This window comes from Protopterus annectens, chromosome 1.part2 (assembly GCF_019279795.1).
Source record: "Protopterus annectens isolate FY-2018-M chromosome 1.part2, PAN1.0, whole genome shotgun sequence".
Lineage (NCBI taxonomy): Eukaryota > Metazoa > Chordata > Ceratodontiformes > Protopteridae > Protopterus > Protopterus annectens.
In genome coordinates, this window is record NC_056727.1 from 637,453,999 (window position 1) to 637,469,660 (window position 15,662).

The 15,662-nt window shown below is 37.9% G+C and overlaps 1 protein-coding gene across 1 annotated transcript in view; it reads right to left on the reverse strand.

Moving 5' to 3' along the window:
* Positions 1-787: 787 nt before the first annotated feature.
* The window catches only part of CNST (consortin, connexin sorting protein), a 318,963-nt gene continuing 304,088 nt past the window's right edge, over positions 788-15,662 (reverse strand). The window contains exon 3 of the mRNA XM_044058103.1: positions 788-3,224. Coding sequence (XP_043914038.1) covers positions 3,019-3,224 — 206 coding nt within the window. The 3' untranslated portion in view covers positions 788-3,018. The remainder of the gene's footprint in view (positions 3,225-15,662) is intronic.

Sequence of the window (15,662 nt, forward strand, 5' to 3'; positions counted from 1 at the left end):
CTTGAATTAATGTGTCAGTTGTAATTTTGTATCTTCTAAGCTCACTGGTGAGGAGAGGAGTTCTAGTTTTTCACTACAGTTGTCTTTCAGGTTATGAACATAAAACGCAGTAAAACATATTGATTTTTTTACTCTAAATGCAGAGAAATTCATTTCAGTGGAGACAAGCTATTTTGCTAAAAGAAAGTGAATTTTTTGTTGCCTTTTCTAACTTCGACTACATGGTCAGTAAGCACAGATCAGGACTGCCCAACCATAGTAAGAGTTGTTAAATCATACTTTGAGTCTGTCCAGGTGCCAGATTACCATCAAGCTATTACTGTGAGCGGATTCATGGCTATAGACTACTAGGGTCACTTATCTTGTTTTAGTCACCCTTACTGGATCACATAGGTGACATGAAAGGTTGGCATTGAAAATATTTTCCATGGTATATAACTTCTTTTAATGTACTATCTAGTGTGTCAGCAGCAGTCACACATATTTGTTATGCCAGAAGTCGACCAGAGTAAGAAGGAGCGTCCCACATCGCTGTATGGTCTCAGCTTGTTGCAGTCATTATCCACTCTAATAGCTATGAGATCCTAACATAGTCATGCACTTAATCCATCATTGAGGATTTTGTTCTTTGGGTTTGTCTTCACCTTATTTAAAACATGTTTACAATGAATAACCGTACAATGAGGAAAAGACTCCAGAAAATGTATCCCCAAGGATCATTCAAGAAAGTTCCTGACCAAAAATAGTACAATATGTTAAAGAAGGCTGTGGAATAAATTACTTGATTAGCCTTTTATTCCAAGTCTTTGAAGCAATAAATAAATAAGAAGTTAGAACTCTTTTGAATTTCTGTGAATGTACAATAATGCAGTTTGTTTTAGTGATAGGGTCTACTAAACTACTACTATATCGTGGACATAAGAAACAAAATTCAAAACCATCATTAACATCTTGATTTTAAGCTGTGAAATTTGCAGAGTGCTACCCAATTTTTATTTTTTTTTACAAAGAATGTTTCAAAATATTTTTTATTAAGATGAATATTTTCAAAAAGATGTACTTATTAAGCAGGAATTAGTTAAATGCAGAACATGGCACAGTTTCTAAATTAAAGTGCCAAAAGACAACAGAAAGATACAGAAAATGAAGTACTTGAAAACAGATGTTCTTTAACACAATTAATTAAAAAAGAAACCATTTGAAGTTACACTATATAAGTACATGTGTAAGTCAAAAACACTACACCAGGCACTGCCCTGTCACTGACGCTCAGTAGTACATAGTCATGAAAGTTTTACAAACTGTTATAGCCCTGATTGCACACAGCTTTTATGCTTAAGAATAACACTAAGTTTTGCTTTGAAGTTCTTTAAACAAGGATGATCCTATTAGTAAATTGGCTCTGGTGTGTGTGAATGAGAAAAACACAATGTTTCCAGGAAGACATAATAGAGAGAGGCTACACAAATGTGTGTGTGTGTGTGTGTGTGTGTGTGTCGAGATAGAGTAGCTAGAGAAAACAGAGCATGGGATGGAGATCCCTTATGAATCAGGAAAACCCTCACATTCTAGTTCTCCTCAGTTTCAAATAACTGGTTTTGCACAAAAATTATAATCAGTCTTACAAATTACATTGCCTATGAAAGGAAATCTTTCTAGAAAACAAAATGCACTAGTTATGAACACTGACATTTGCTTTCTTAGTGACTGGTTCTAGGTTCCTGTTCTCAACAGCTTTTTAACAAAACAAATCAAGCACAGTCCTTCCTCAAAAACTGTTGAAATTAACCCACTCTGTAGTATGACAACATTCTAGTGGTAGACATTGATGGTTAATCTAGCTCTTCCTGAAAGAGTTTGGGTTCTCGGGATTGTATATTTATGCAACATAAACATAACCCAGTAGAAGTAGCATCTCCTGTAGTCTGCTCTACCTGATAATAAAGCAGTGTGTGGAATCTGGCCTGACAGATTGCTTCATAGCACAAATCCTCTTTTGCTGGAACAATACAATTACATTGTCATCCTATACATAATCTGCCTTCTTTCTTTGTGGCCTTATTAATAAATAGATCTTCACGTTAAATTTGTAATGCTTGCCTTATTCTACAATGAGTTTACTGTCCCTGGTGGTGGTGTTTCCATTATCATGGGTGAAGGCTCATTTATATAAGCAGAACTGTTTTACAATGTGCTTGGCAACAACTTAAAAATGATAGACAACAGATGACAAGCCCAGGTTACAAAAAAGGCTGCAAGTGATAAGGAAATGCATTGTAAATGATATTTGTAGTTATATCATGCATATCACAGTCTTTTTCTTTGCTATTGTTCTTCCATGGATTACTCTGGTACATAAAAAGTTATCAAGTTTATGGTCAATGTATGTTTGTATTTCAAAACTGTGTTTCTAAAACTGGTTGACTTGAAATGTTTGCCAGAACAAAATGCTTCTTTTCCGATTACAAAATGTATGAAAAAAGCCTAACGTGATTTCAGGAATATAATACAGTTTTTACAGAAATATAACATATTAAACACATTAAAATTATGTAAGCTGTGAAACTAAGTATTTAGAAGTATAGTGCTGTTAAACCAGCTTCATGTGCATTTTTGTTTTGACAGGTGTGTATTTCAAATGTTTATTTGCTGCAGGTTGCAAATGTTTTCTTAAATGTTGCAAGTTTATTGTAGGTATTACATACTTTTACATATACAGTTTTCACACACAAACATGATATTCCTTAGAATAAATCTATAAAACTCTTTTGGTTTTATATATTTTAACTTGATTTTTTGCACTTCTGACTTTTCTTCCTTGCATGAGTAGTATTCCCTTACATGAAGCAGTGCTTCACCAAGGTTTTGCTGTGAACATGAATACATTAATTTTATTTTGAGAAAGCATGCTGAGGTTTGAGTCTTAATGTCATATCTGTTGCACGATCATTCAGTATTCTGTAAGACTGTGCACAGTTCTATGTGATAGTGTTAACATACCCATGTGCACAGTAACTGCTAGGAAAATGAAGTCCATTGTTTCAGCTCCTGTATTCTTCTTTGTAGCTTTGTGTAGTACAATTCCATGGTACTCAAAAAGTTTGTACATATGCTTGAGTGTTCATCAGTAAAGGTACAGTACAAGATCATTCCTCCAAGAATCAGGACAGTTATTGCTGTGCACAGCAGGCTCAGTGATAGGTAGGAATCACTACCAGAATCATCTGTAAAAATGATAATATGAAATCAGTAAACAAATTCTCATCAAGGAAGTATGTGACACAGATGTTAGCCATCCACATTACAGTCCATGCCAGAGCAATACATTGCTTCATTGCACTTAAACTGGGTTGTGATTTTTCTAGGTTACTATTATAGTTTAAAATTTAACAACAGAGAAATGCTTTTTGGAAATGTAAAAAAAAAAAAAAAAAAAAAAATCAAGTCTAGGAATATTTTACAAATTCAGAAATTCTTTCAAAATTGTTACCTTGCATTTCCAGTCCCTAATTTTACATGTCTGTTATATTTAGTCATGTGGCTTGCAAATTGTACAGGAGTATTGGAGTAACTTACGTGTCTGTGTGTTTATGAAAAGAAAACAAAATCACAATTTTTCATGTTTTAAATGTATTCAAGATGGGTGTTGTTGAGCAGAGAGCAATCAAATGACCTGCATGAAAATTCATCTCTATTTTTAAGAAGCAGGAAAATCTGTCAAGGAAATTGAAGAAATGATACTTCATGAGACAAATGTGGTGGGATGGTGAATGCCTATCTTAGCACCTGCTGTACTGGAAAGTTCCAGGATTCAAACCACTGTTTGTATTTGATGTAGCATATGGCCACACAGACGAAGTGCATGTTTAGCTTAAGATTGTTCAGCCCTCAAACAATGCATCAGAAATCAGGATCTTCCAGATGAATACATAATTTATTATTTAAAGAAAAAAATGTATGTATTTTCAGATCCTAATCCAAATATATTAGCACTGGAATCTCTTTTCTCACCTCTAAAACATTTTAGTATGGCACTGTGATTCTGTTAAATGAGCAGTAGGTTACTTTAGCAGTAACCCACAACTGAGTGTGGGTATCACAGGATTTGCCTTTAAATGGTGTAGTTTGATCATAAGGATGAATCCATACCTCTCAACCGTAATGAATTCTTTGGTAAATGTTGGTTTTGAGAGCAAAATATTGGGGTGCCATGAATTGCTGAGTGGCCCCTTTAATCTCCTAATTTCCCAGGTATTTTTTTAGCTTTTTTTTTTTCAGGATGAATGTGTTCCTGACATCATCACGTGCAGGAGCGATGACATCAGAATTCAGTTGCTAAGCCATTCGTTACCACTTAATTTTTAACTTTACCACAAGTCTTCTCAGGCAGTGCGCACTGGCCTCCAGGTAAGGCAAAAGTGGCGGGGGGGGGGGTTGCTTATACCAGTCTTATGTGCTGTTTTTAGACAAGTGCATTGATTGATTTTGATACGAGTGTACTATTACACTGGAGGGATTTTCTTAGACAAGTAGATTTCTACTGTAGCAACAGTTAGTAGCTAGTAGTTTCACTGCATTAATTGATTGTGTGTGTGTGTGTGTGTGTGTGTGTGTGTGTGTGTGTGTGTGTGTAATTACACAGTTAGGTGTAATTGGTGTTTAAGGTTACCCAGACTCAAACCCTGTACTTTTAAGTACAAGAAGCAAGAGCCTAAATTCTCTACCCATGCCACCACTTGTGATTCAATGAGTTAAGTCCATAGTTCTCAACTGTCTGGAATGTTTGGCTCAACTGTCTGGAATGTTTGGCTCATACTGTTGGTCTGTTCCTTTTAAAATTTGTGGTTTTCTGGCAAACCAGTGAGAACTGAATTCACTAAGTAATGATAGCCATCTAAGTTTCAGTCTTCCTATCTTTCAGGAAATGCATGGTAACACAAAACATTTTAATTATTTTTGCTTGACTGAATTATTTATATGTTTGCTGGCAAAATTTTGTTTTCTGATCTTGCTGAAACTTTTTTTCTTCCACCCTCTCCACCCTATTGCTGTTGTGTTCTTAAAGTTGGTAAAACTGGTCTAACAGCCTTTGTGTCATCTGATTGTCTCAAGGCTTGGCCTCTGTCTTGCTGGTATAAAAACATTACCATTTTGTAAATTCCTGCATATCATTGCTAGAATCTCCTTGTGTTCTGACTGAGAATGCTTCTCAAACAATCTGGAATTTAAAGCTGATAAGTATATTTTTTGGCACTTTAACTGTTCAGAGTTCTGCACTGTCTTTATTTTTGCTTGACTTAATTATTTATATATTTACTGGCAGAATTTTGTTTTCTAATCTTGCTGAAATTTTTTTTCTCCCACTCCCTCATCCTATTGCTGTTGTATTCTTAAAGTTGGTGGCTTTTGCAGTTGCTCACCCCTACTGTAAATTTGATCTGGGACACTCCTCCCAGTCCCGCCCCTTTAGCTCATTCTGCCTAATACAGAGATCATTTGGTAAAAGGTCAAACCCCTTAGTCCTTTAACCTTGAATTATCTTCTGTTCCTGTTCTCACCCTTTTTACTTAAAAATAAATAAAATAAAAACGATACTTTATTCATCTGCTTATATTTCCTAATTTGTGTTTCTTCCTACTATTCTGTTACTTCATCTTGTTTTTTCCTGCTACTTGCTGCCTGTTCTCTAAAGTGTTCAACTGCATCTTTTCTGTTGCATTTATTACTGCTTGTTAATAGCCTGTCTAAATTGTTAAGTATTATTCTTAAGTGCTATTCTAAGCTCTTAGTTTTGGTTTAAGCACTTGGGCTTTAGGCCCACCCTTTAGCTCTCCCTGGCCTTTCTCCCTCAGATTCTGACAAATATGGATGGATAATTTCCTACAGTTTCTCCTGCCAGTCTGGTTGATAGGGGCATCCTGAGACAGTGTAGCAACTGTCTCATGTACATGGACAACCATCTACTACTACCACCTAGGAACATAATTTGTGAGAGATGCAATTACATTAGGAACCTGGAGTCCAAGCTGTCTCCCTCTCAAGCCAGTATATCTGGCACCAAAAAGGTTGTCAATACAATCACTACACCTCAAACACCACACACACCTATATATGCATAGATCCTCCACTTAAACATACCCAAATAAAGGAGACCTCCGAGGCAAAAACACATGCAATATCCACGGCCCTCCACACAACATACCATGCATAGTCCACACACTTGTGCCTCACAGCCACTATGGCTTCACCATAAACCCAACATATTAGTCATAGGAGACTCCATTGTGAGACACACAGATGTGCCTCTCACCAGGCTGGATAAGGAGAAAGTCACAGTAAGTTGTCTGTCAGGTGCCAGAATCTGCCATATTATATACACACTCAAGTCTCCCGATAGCAGGTACTGTTGTGACTCTGTCATAGTCCATTTTGTTGTGAATGACTTGAGATGTAACTCTCTGGGCTATATGAGGAGCATGACTGAACTTGCTGATTGTGTCCCAGGCAGATATGTCTCTAGCTTTAAGCACATTCTGCCGTCACCCAGAATGATGCCTCAATACAAACAGAAAATGATTGACTTTAACAATTGGCTTAGTTTCTGGTGTCATTCCAGGGGGATCCAGTACCTGACAACCTGGGAAGATATGATTGACAGACCACAATGCTTTGCCAGAGATGGCCTGCTTCTGTCTAACCTGGGCTTCAGGCGTCTGGCAAAGGCTCTTGCCTCCCCTATAGTGCCTTTTATAGGAAAAGTGATGAGGTTAAAACAGCCAACATAAAAATTTCAACAAAACACAAATTAAAGGTCATGCTGCTAAACACTAGGAGTCTAAACATGAAAATGCACTCATTGCAAGCATTCCTAACCCTGGAAAATGCTGACATCTGTGCAGTCACAGAAATCTGGTTCAAAGCTGCAGAGAGCACCACAGCCTTATCTGGTTACTCATCCTATCATACATTCATATCCCAAACTGTGGGCAGTAAAGCCAAAGGAGGTGGAGTTTCAATATACATTAAAGACATACACACCTCCAGGCTGGTCAAACAGTATGATGCACAGGAGACACTCCAGGTGCAGTTAGCCATTGACAAGAACCCTATTCAAATCATAGCTAGCTACTGGCCCCTAAATCTGACTGAAGATGCCCAATCCACCTATTTAGACTTTTTCAAATCTATCAAGATTCAACCCTTTACCCTGATCCTGGGTGACTTTAACTTCCCAAACATAGATGGGAAGAACAGAACACAAATTCCCAGAGATTCCTTGGTTTTGTCAATGCAAATGCCTTGGAACAGCAAGTCAGTACCCCCACAAGAGATGATAATGTGTAGGACTTGGTATTAACCAACATGAGTAACCACTGCAGCATCCCTATAGTATCATCCTCCCTGGTAAGCACCGACCACAAAGTGGTCACTTTCGAAGTCACCATCTCCCCCAACCCCCCTCTAGCTAGGATCAGACATAAAATATTCTCCAAAGCTGATTACAGCCTCCTGAGGGATGGTATAAACAGTTTCACAGCCCCCTCTGTAGTTACTGGCACCAATATCCAAAACTACACCAAGCATTTATATAGATGCATGGAATCAGGAATACCTGACAGGACTAAATCATCCTCCGAAAGGAAGCGTAAACCTGTCTGGTGGACATCTGCAGTAAATAAACTCTATAACAAAAGGAAAAAATTGCTGTCCAAGACCAAGAAGGAGCTAGTGCTCAATTGGAAGCAATGTCACCTTAGCCTGAACAAGCAACTAAGAGCAGTAGTGAAATTCTCCAAAGCAAACTTTGAGTCCAAATTGGCCACATCTACTAGAGGCGATCATAAGGCCTTCTTCACATATGTCCACAGCCTCAAAGGAAGCACCCAGATCTGTTCATAACTGGTGGTCAAGGACACCACACATACAAATGCCGTAGATATAGCAAACTTTCTGGCTAACAGATTCAGCAAAAACTTTACCCCTCTGTCCCCCCATCAGTAAATCAGGATATCCCCAGTACCTGTCCCCTTCCCCTTATTTCTAAGGAGCAGGTCATCACTGCTCTCTCAAAGGCAAAAAAATGCAGGTCTGTATTATGTTATTGAATGCTGGTAATATCGAACACCACAACACTGACACGTAATGCGCGAACTACAGTAACGGCGAACGTACAAAACTGCAAAACCCGAAATGTCGAAGTGTTATGCTTGGCCTGTCTGTGGTATAGCTCCCTAAGGTAAGTGTGTGATAGTTACGGACCTTAGGTTTAGGGTGCGGGTTAAGGTAAGTGCATAGATAGTAATGTGTGTAAGGATTAGTGTAGCGTTAGAAGTAGGGATTGGTTTGTGTATGTATGTGTTTTATTTATTATGTTTGTGTAAGTAGTATGTAGCACGCAGTGGTGTTGGCCAACTATGACGGTTCAAGATTTGAAAATTCACGGTTTAGGGGGTTCGACATATTTGTGGTTCGGCCTTTGTGTGTCAGTGTTGTGGTCTTCGATGTTAACGGGATTCGATAACATAATATAGACCCAAAAATACAGCCTCCATGGGACCCGATAATATCCCAGTTTGCATCCTACATGAACTCAGGCAGGAACTTGCAGCACTATTAGGCATCCTATTCTTCCAATGCCTGAGTACTGGCTTCATCCCAGCTGAGTGGAGAGCAGCCATTTTCATCCCTTTACACAAAGGTGGAGCATCCACTGATCTGGGAAATTATAGACCCATCAGCCTAACTACCTTGATCTGCAAGGCCATGGACTGGATTATCTTGGACCTCATTAATAAGGACACTTGATCCCATACAGTTTTGCTTCAAGGGGAGGTCGTGTCTGCTAAATTTGGTTGACTTCTTTGAGACAGTCACCAAAGCCATGGGCGAGGGGAAGACAGTGCACACCACCTGCCTTGACATGGCCAAAGCCTGTGACAGTATTCCCCACTCGGGCATAATAGATAAACTCTCTCAACTAGGCATCAATCCATATGTTACCAGATGGGTGGCAAACTGGCTTACTGATAGAACCCACCTAGTCAAAATGGGGATGCCACTTCAAACAGTAGACCCGTAACAAGCGGCATACCCCTGGGTTCAGTCTTGGGGCCTCTGTTATTTGGGATATAATTTTCTGAGGTGCAAGCCAAAACCAGTGGGCTATGGCTGACCAAGTTTGCAGATGACTGCAAGCTGGGTTCTGTCATCAGTTCCCCTAGTGATGTGGACATCCTCCAAGAGGGTCTCACTCAGACAAATGACTGGTGCCAGAAACATGGCCTCAAGCTGAATACCAAAAAAATGCATCATCATCCCCTTTGGGGAGAGTGATGTCCCCACAAATTATCACATTAATAACAACATCCTAATCACACAATCAGTCGTGAGGGATTTGGGCACCCAGGTTGATAGCAACCTAACTTTTGACCACCATGTTGCTTCCATTGTACAGAAAGCCTTTTACATGGCCCATCTCATAAGTAAAGGTAGCTCATCCAGGGACAAGGAGGTCATAACATCCCTGTATTCTTCCCTTATAAGGCCCATTATTATGTACAACATCCCTTTTGGCATGTACCTCACAAAGCACCACAGATGTTCCTCACCAGGAGAATCTAGGACCCCAAACATCTACCATACATAGGCTAAAAGCCCTAACCCTCTACTCAGTTTCATACAGACTCCTCAGAGGTAACCTCTGTCTAGCATACAAGGTGATCATGGACCCCAACTTGATGGGACTGCTGCATATCTGTAAGTCAAGCTCCACTCAAGTAACCCACACGTTTGCCCTCAACCTGGTCTGTGACATCAACAAGACTTGTTGGTTGGACAGATTTGTGTCCAAGAGACTTCTTCTATGGAATAGACTTCCTCTCCACATCAAGCAGAGCACCTATTTACCTCCTTTTAAGCACAACCTAGATAACTGGATGGGAAACAGAAAATATACCCCTGGGATTCAACCCGTGTCCCTGCTGAACAGGGGCATCAGGTGCTGATTTGTCTAAACATGGGCTAAACCCTTGGCTAGGCTTATAAGGGCCTCAAAGCCAATAGCCTAGTAACCACCTATGATCTAGCAACTTTCTAAGATTATGCAAGCAATGTTTAAAATGTGTCCCTGGTTTGGGCATTTGTCCCCCCCCCCCAATAAATTTTGGCTTTTTCCAGGTTTTTTGTGCTGCATAGTTCTTCAGGGGAGAGACATTTAGTGCTACATATGCCAAATCTGTTTGTGTTGTTAGTAGCACAACAGGTAGTATACTTGCTTTTGATGCAGAAAGCTGTGGGTTCTACTCCTACAGTATGTAGATGGATTGCTGATATTGTACTGTGTTGTAGTTTTAAAGGGGGGGTGAATGCTGCAGTCCTTAGAATATCCTCTTTGGCTGAGATACCTAGTAACTATGAACCTGTTATCAGTTTGCCATGTATTCCCTATTACAATTTTACTAGCTTATCATTTATTTTAATGTAGCATAGACAATTTAAAGAAAAAGCAAACAAGGTCCACTAGAATTAAATGCCTAACAGACAAAAATGAAAAATGTACAAACTGAACAAACAGTGAAAGCGCAAACAGCTGCAAGGTACCGAACGTTTAAGAAGAATAAGCACTTTCACATCTAATCATAGATGCTTCATCAGATTCAGAATAAAAATGCATTTAAAGCTTCAGATTTAAATAGTAAATGCAAAATTCAAACTACCCAATCACAAAGATACATCAAACAATAAAAAAAAAAAAAAAAAAATATGTATTTAAGGCGCTATCAATTAAAAAGGGCTTAACAGACACTCTGTTATTGAGCCCATAATTTTTATCTGACTGTAAATGTAAAATCCACTCGGTTTCTACTTTCTCAGTCATAGTTTTGATGTTACCCAACCTAACACTCCTATAATCTAATTCTAACACCAAGAACTTGAACTTATGTGAAGTACCTAAATTTAAAACATGCCTTGCTAAACTATTGGTTTCATCTTCTTTATTTATAGCATAAATATGTTCTCTAACCTCTCCCTTAAGGTTCTATTCGTTTTGCCAACATAATATGATGGACATGTAGTACAGTAAGCTAAATGTACCAGATTCCTGTTACTGCAGTCAGCATAATGATTAAAGACATATTCTCTCTGAGTACTGGGATGCACAAAAGTCTGCTTATCTCCAATGTAAGAACAATAATTGCATCTCCTGCAGACATATGCACCTTTCCTTTGTGATATAATAAAATTGGAGTGTTGGATCTCATAGCATAAAAGCCTTTTCAAAGATTTTGTATAGTTATATGAGAAAGCAGGGAAATCACCTACTAATCCTCTTATTTTCTCATCTGTCAATAAAAGTTTCCAGTTGTTAAAAATTATGTTCTTAACATCATAGTTATTCCAGGTCTGTGTTAAATCATTGAATGCTTTAAAAAGCAAATGATGATTTATTGAACCCATGTAAGCGAAAGCTTACAATCTTGAACATCTAGAACAGTGATTTCTTTCCAAGGGGGAAAAGAAAATCACTGTTCTACAAAAAAAAAAAAAAATTAAAAACATAAAGTGGGGGTCTTCACCCCACACACCCCCTCTACTTAAATATACCAACTCCAACATCACACTACAGTTACAAAAATGGCAAAGTAATGGAAGCGGCCAAGGGATTTCTTTCCCAGGGAAAGAATTTGCTTATATGCCGTTTTACTATTTTGCCTTTTCGTGTTTTCAAGTTCGATCAAGATGCATTTGAAAGAATGCGTGTTTGATCATTTAATAAGAACCCATTATTCCTGGTGAATGGGATAACTAGCCTACATTTCATGTCACCATTCTTATTATTCCCTCTTGGGTAAGTGAAATCAGAAAAAGTCTGTAGCCGTTCAAAACCACACTCCGTATAATCATATCCCCTATCTATAAACAATTTCTCGAGTTGTTTTAAGGCTGTATTACATTCATGATCATTACTAGTAAGGTGTGAGGTTCGTATGCTCTGACCCTTAATAATATTACAATAAATGTGTGAGGGGTGCATACTGTCTCTGGAAAGCTAGTTGTTACGTTTACAGTCCTTCTTGAAAATACTAGTAGAAATACTATACACGTCTCCTAACATCCAAAAACTCTCTTTCTTTCAGAAAATAATTATAAGTAAAATGTAAGAATGTAGTGCTACTATTCAAAACAGAGAAAATTATCTAACTCATCCGTGGACCCATCCCACAACAAAAAAATGTCATCCATGAACCTTCTGTAGAATAAAACAGATTTAGAAAAATCAACATTCTGTAAATATTTTCCATAAAATATTGTTTCATAATCATGATCTTTTTAGAAGTTATATTGAATGTATTCCTAGTATTAGCTAAATTCATATATTATTGCAGTTATTTGAATTCAAGTAATTGCTACACTTCTCTGCTTTGAAAGAACTGATTGCATTTGCCAAAAAGCGATCAGTCTGTAAATCTACCTGTCCGCTGATTTCCTCTGTTTAAATCCAGCTCATTTATTTTCTGGCTGTAGACAGGTGATCTGCTGTGGCCACCCCTAACTGAGAAAAGCCATAAGAAGACGAAGAAGGCAGAAGCAGTTAATTTTATTTTTATAAAACAAAATTGTATTTTAGTTTTTCAGTTTGCACAAGTTCAAAGTTTCATACAAGTTCAAATATTAATTTAAATAAAACACTATACTGTTTATTACGTGTGTAATATTTTGTCTGTTCTTCAGTTTGCATTTGAAAGTTGGTATCCCACAATTCTACCAGAGGGGGCAGGGTTACATAATTATGTATGTAAAATTTTATGTTAATCAGCTTACAGATTTGTACCTATTTCTCATATGCCTTTGTCCAGATTTTTTATGATTTCAGGTTGGGAGGTATGGATGAAACCTGAAAGCCAGCTGTGAGTAAATCCAGTGATACCCACACCCAGTCATTGGTTATTGCTGTTATACAATGACATTGTTTAAGAAAGAAATTGCTTACATTTCTTAAATAATGTAATTGTATGATGGCAATTTAGTGTCCTTCCAATTTCGTCCTTGCATTTAGATGTACTAGTCATGCATTCTGCACTTACATCCCCAGTACATTGTGCAGTGTAAAGGAAGTGATGGGGAAGACAGCATCTCCATGGTGGGTTTTGATAACTTCTTACTAAGCAATTGACTCTGCAGGATATTTATAAGCTAAGCCATGCATTCCCATGAAGTATTTTTTAGCCTTTGTAAGTTAAATACGAATAACCCAGAACAGGCAGAACATTTATGTTACCCTTTTCCATAAGGGACAAGGATGCTGCTCCATGGATGAATTTGTGGTTTTCAATCCATTAATCCAGATTACATTTGAGTAGAGTAAGATATGTATTTTGTTTGATGTGCAGAAGAAGACAATTCCAAAGAAGTAGAATTCTCACTAACACATATCAAGCCTATTTATGCCAGTGTTGGACTTGAGGATATGCAGTAGGTCTGAGAGGATAGGGATAGGATCTGCTGGGGATCTATATGTGAGGTGGTGGTCACCCATCTGCAACCTGTGTGAGACCAAGAATAGGAACAAGGCTTTGAGATGACCATTGTAGTTCTTGTGATTTAGACCCCTGATTTTCTTGGTGAGAAAAAACTGTGGGTGTACAAGTTGTGTTCTGTTTGGACAGGTAAATGCCAAAAGGGGCATTAGACTCGATCATCAGGCTAATAATTGCTAAATACAGTGAAATGATCACATCTCTGGACCTAGATGCTGTACCCTTACTAATAAGCTGCACAGTGATAAAGGGCTTTCTTACAGTAGTGGATGCATAGTGATCGAAGGACAGTTCATTGTTTACACAGGTTCTCAGGTACCTAACTAATGGATCAATTATCATGGGGTATGTTGTCAATGAGATAGTGCAGTGGCTGCTGTGGTTACCAGAGGATACTATTGTATATTTTTTGGCGTTTAGTTTTAGTCCATGGTTCTGACATCAGCTATTTGTATATTAAAGGCTCTCTTGAAAGATCCTGGTGTCCTCTGGAAAGTTTATAATGTCTAGTTTACAGCCATCAACAAACTTGGTGTGAGCCATAAACCGTTAACTCTGACTTTGACATTCAGGAAGTAAATGTCAAAGAGTAATAGCCCAAGGAGAGAGCCCTGTGGTACACCACTGGTGCCAGGTATTTTGGAGGAGATGGAGCTGCTCACCCTAATTTTCTGGGTTCTGTTTGTGAGGTGATTTGCTATACATTGAGTTACATAGGGGTTAGTATTTAGCTGGGAGAATTTATTAACAATACCTGAGTGAGTAATGGTGTTAAACACCTTAGCAAGATCAAAGTATATGGTTTGTATTGATATTCCTTCATTCATTGCTTCAGTAACCTTTTTGAAGAAGTTAACCAGGCTGAGTAGGCTGGGCCTTCCCTTGACAAAAGTGAACTGGCTGGTGTCAGGAGTTTGTAGATTTCCTATGTCCTTGTTTATTAATTCCATAATGATCCTTTCCAAAGCCTTACAGATAAGGCTCCTCAGTCCTCTTTTTTTCCTCTCTTTCTCGGTCTCAGGCAAAACAAGCGAGAGAAGTGCATGTATGAAACTCTAAAGTCTGGTATTACTGAGTGACAGAAATTCTCAGTGATTTACCAGAAAATAGATTCATTGGCTCATATGTAATTACTAGACTATTGCTCTGTGAGGACCTTAAGAAACCTAGCCTTTCATTCCCATGGTATTTTTTTAGCATTTGTATTTTGTGCATGTATAACCATGAGGCAGGTATGTGATGATATGGGCAAGTGCCAGCATAGCCAACTGGAGTTTTGTGAAGAAGGATATGGATATGTCCTTTGAATATCAAACTGATTTATACCAGCTGCTTGTGTTACAAATGTATTAGAACTGTATGTCATTTGTATAGCAAACTAATTTATAGAAGATGCTTGTGCTTAAAATGTATTTGTGAGCTTTGCTTGTGTTGAAATATATCAACAGTGCACCCTGCTAAAGTGAAAAGAAGTGTACATGCATTAGTGTAACTGAATTAAATATATATGTTTTAATAAAGGACACTGGGATAGTGAACTGTTAACCAGCAAACTTATTTTAAGAAAAGTAAGGGAAATGTAAATGAGCTGTTAAACCATTAAATTGGTACTCCACTGTAATGAATAGGACTGGAGACAGTAGGTCTAGGACAAATCCTTTGTCCATTAGCTCTGTGAAAACAGGGGAGGCTTCAGGCACTGCCATAACATTTGGATGTGTACTGTGGCTGTCTGTGCTGACTTCCTTTCTCAGCTTCAAAAGGTAGTACTTTGAGAACCTAGAGTCAGGTGAAAAATGAGGTCATTCTGCCAGCCTTCTTGGAAATTGTATTTTAGATATTACAAAGTGAAATCTCAGAGTACTGAATATTCTGTTTGGGACGCCTGACTAGAAAGATTGCTCACGTATTTAATCTTGCCTTGTCCAAGTAACTTAATTACGGAACATTAAAATTTTTTTAGATTCAGTCAGGAATATAGTGAATCTTAGTTCAGAGTGTTTTTCATTTGTATGAGTCTGTCAATCAATTTTCATTTTAATATTTTCTGTGATTTGAAATCTGTGGTTTACTATAAATATATATTCAATATTTTTATGCTCTTTTATTTTTTTATTATTAAAT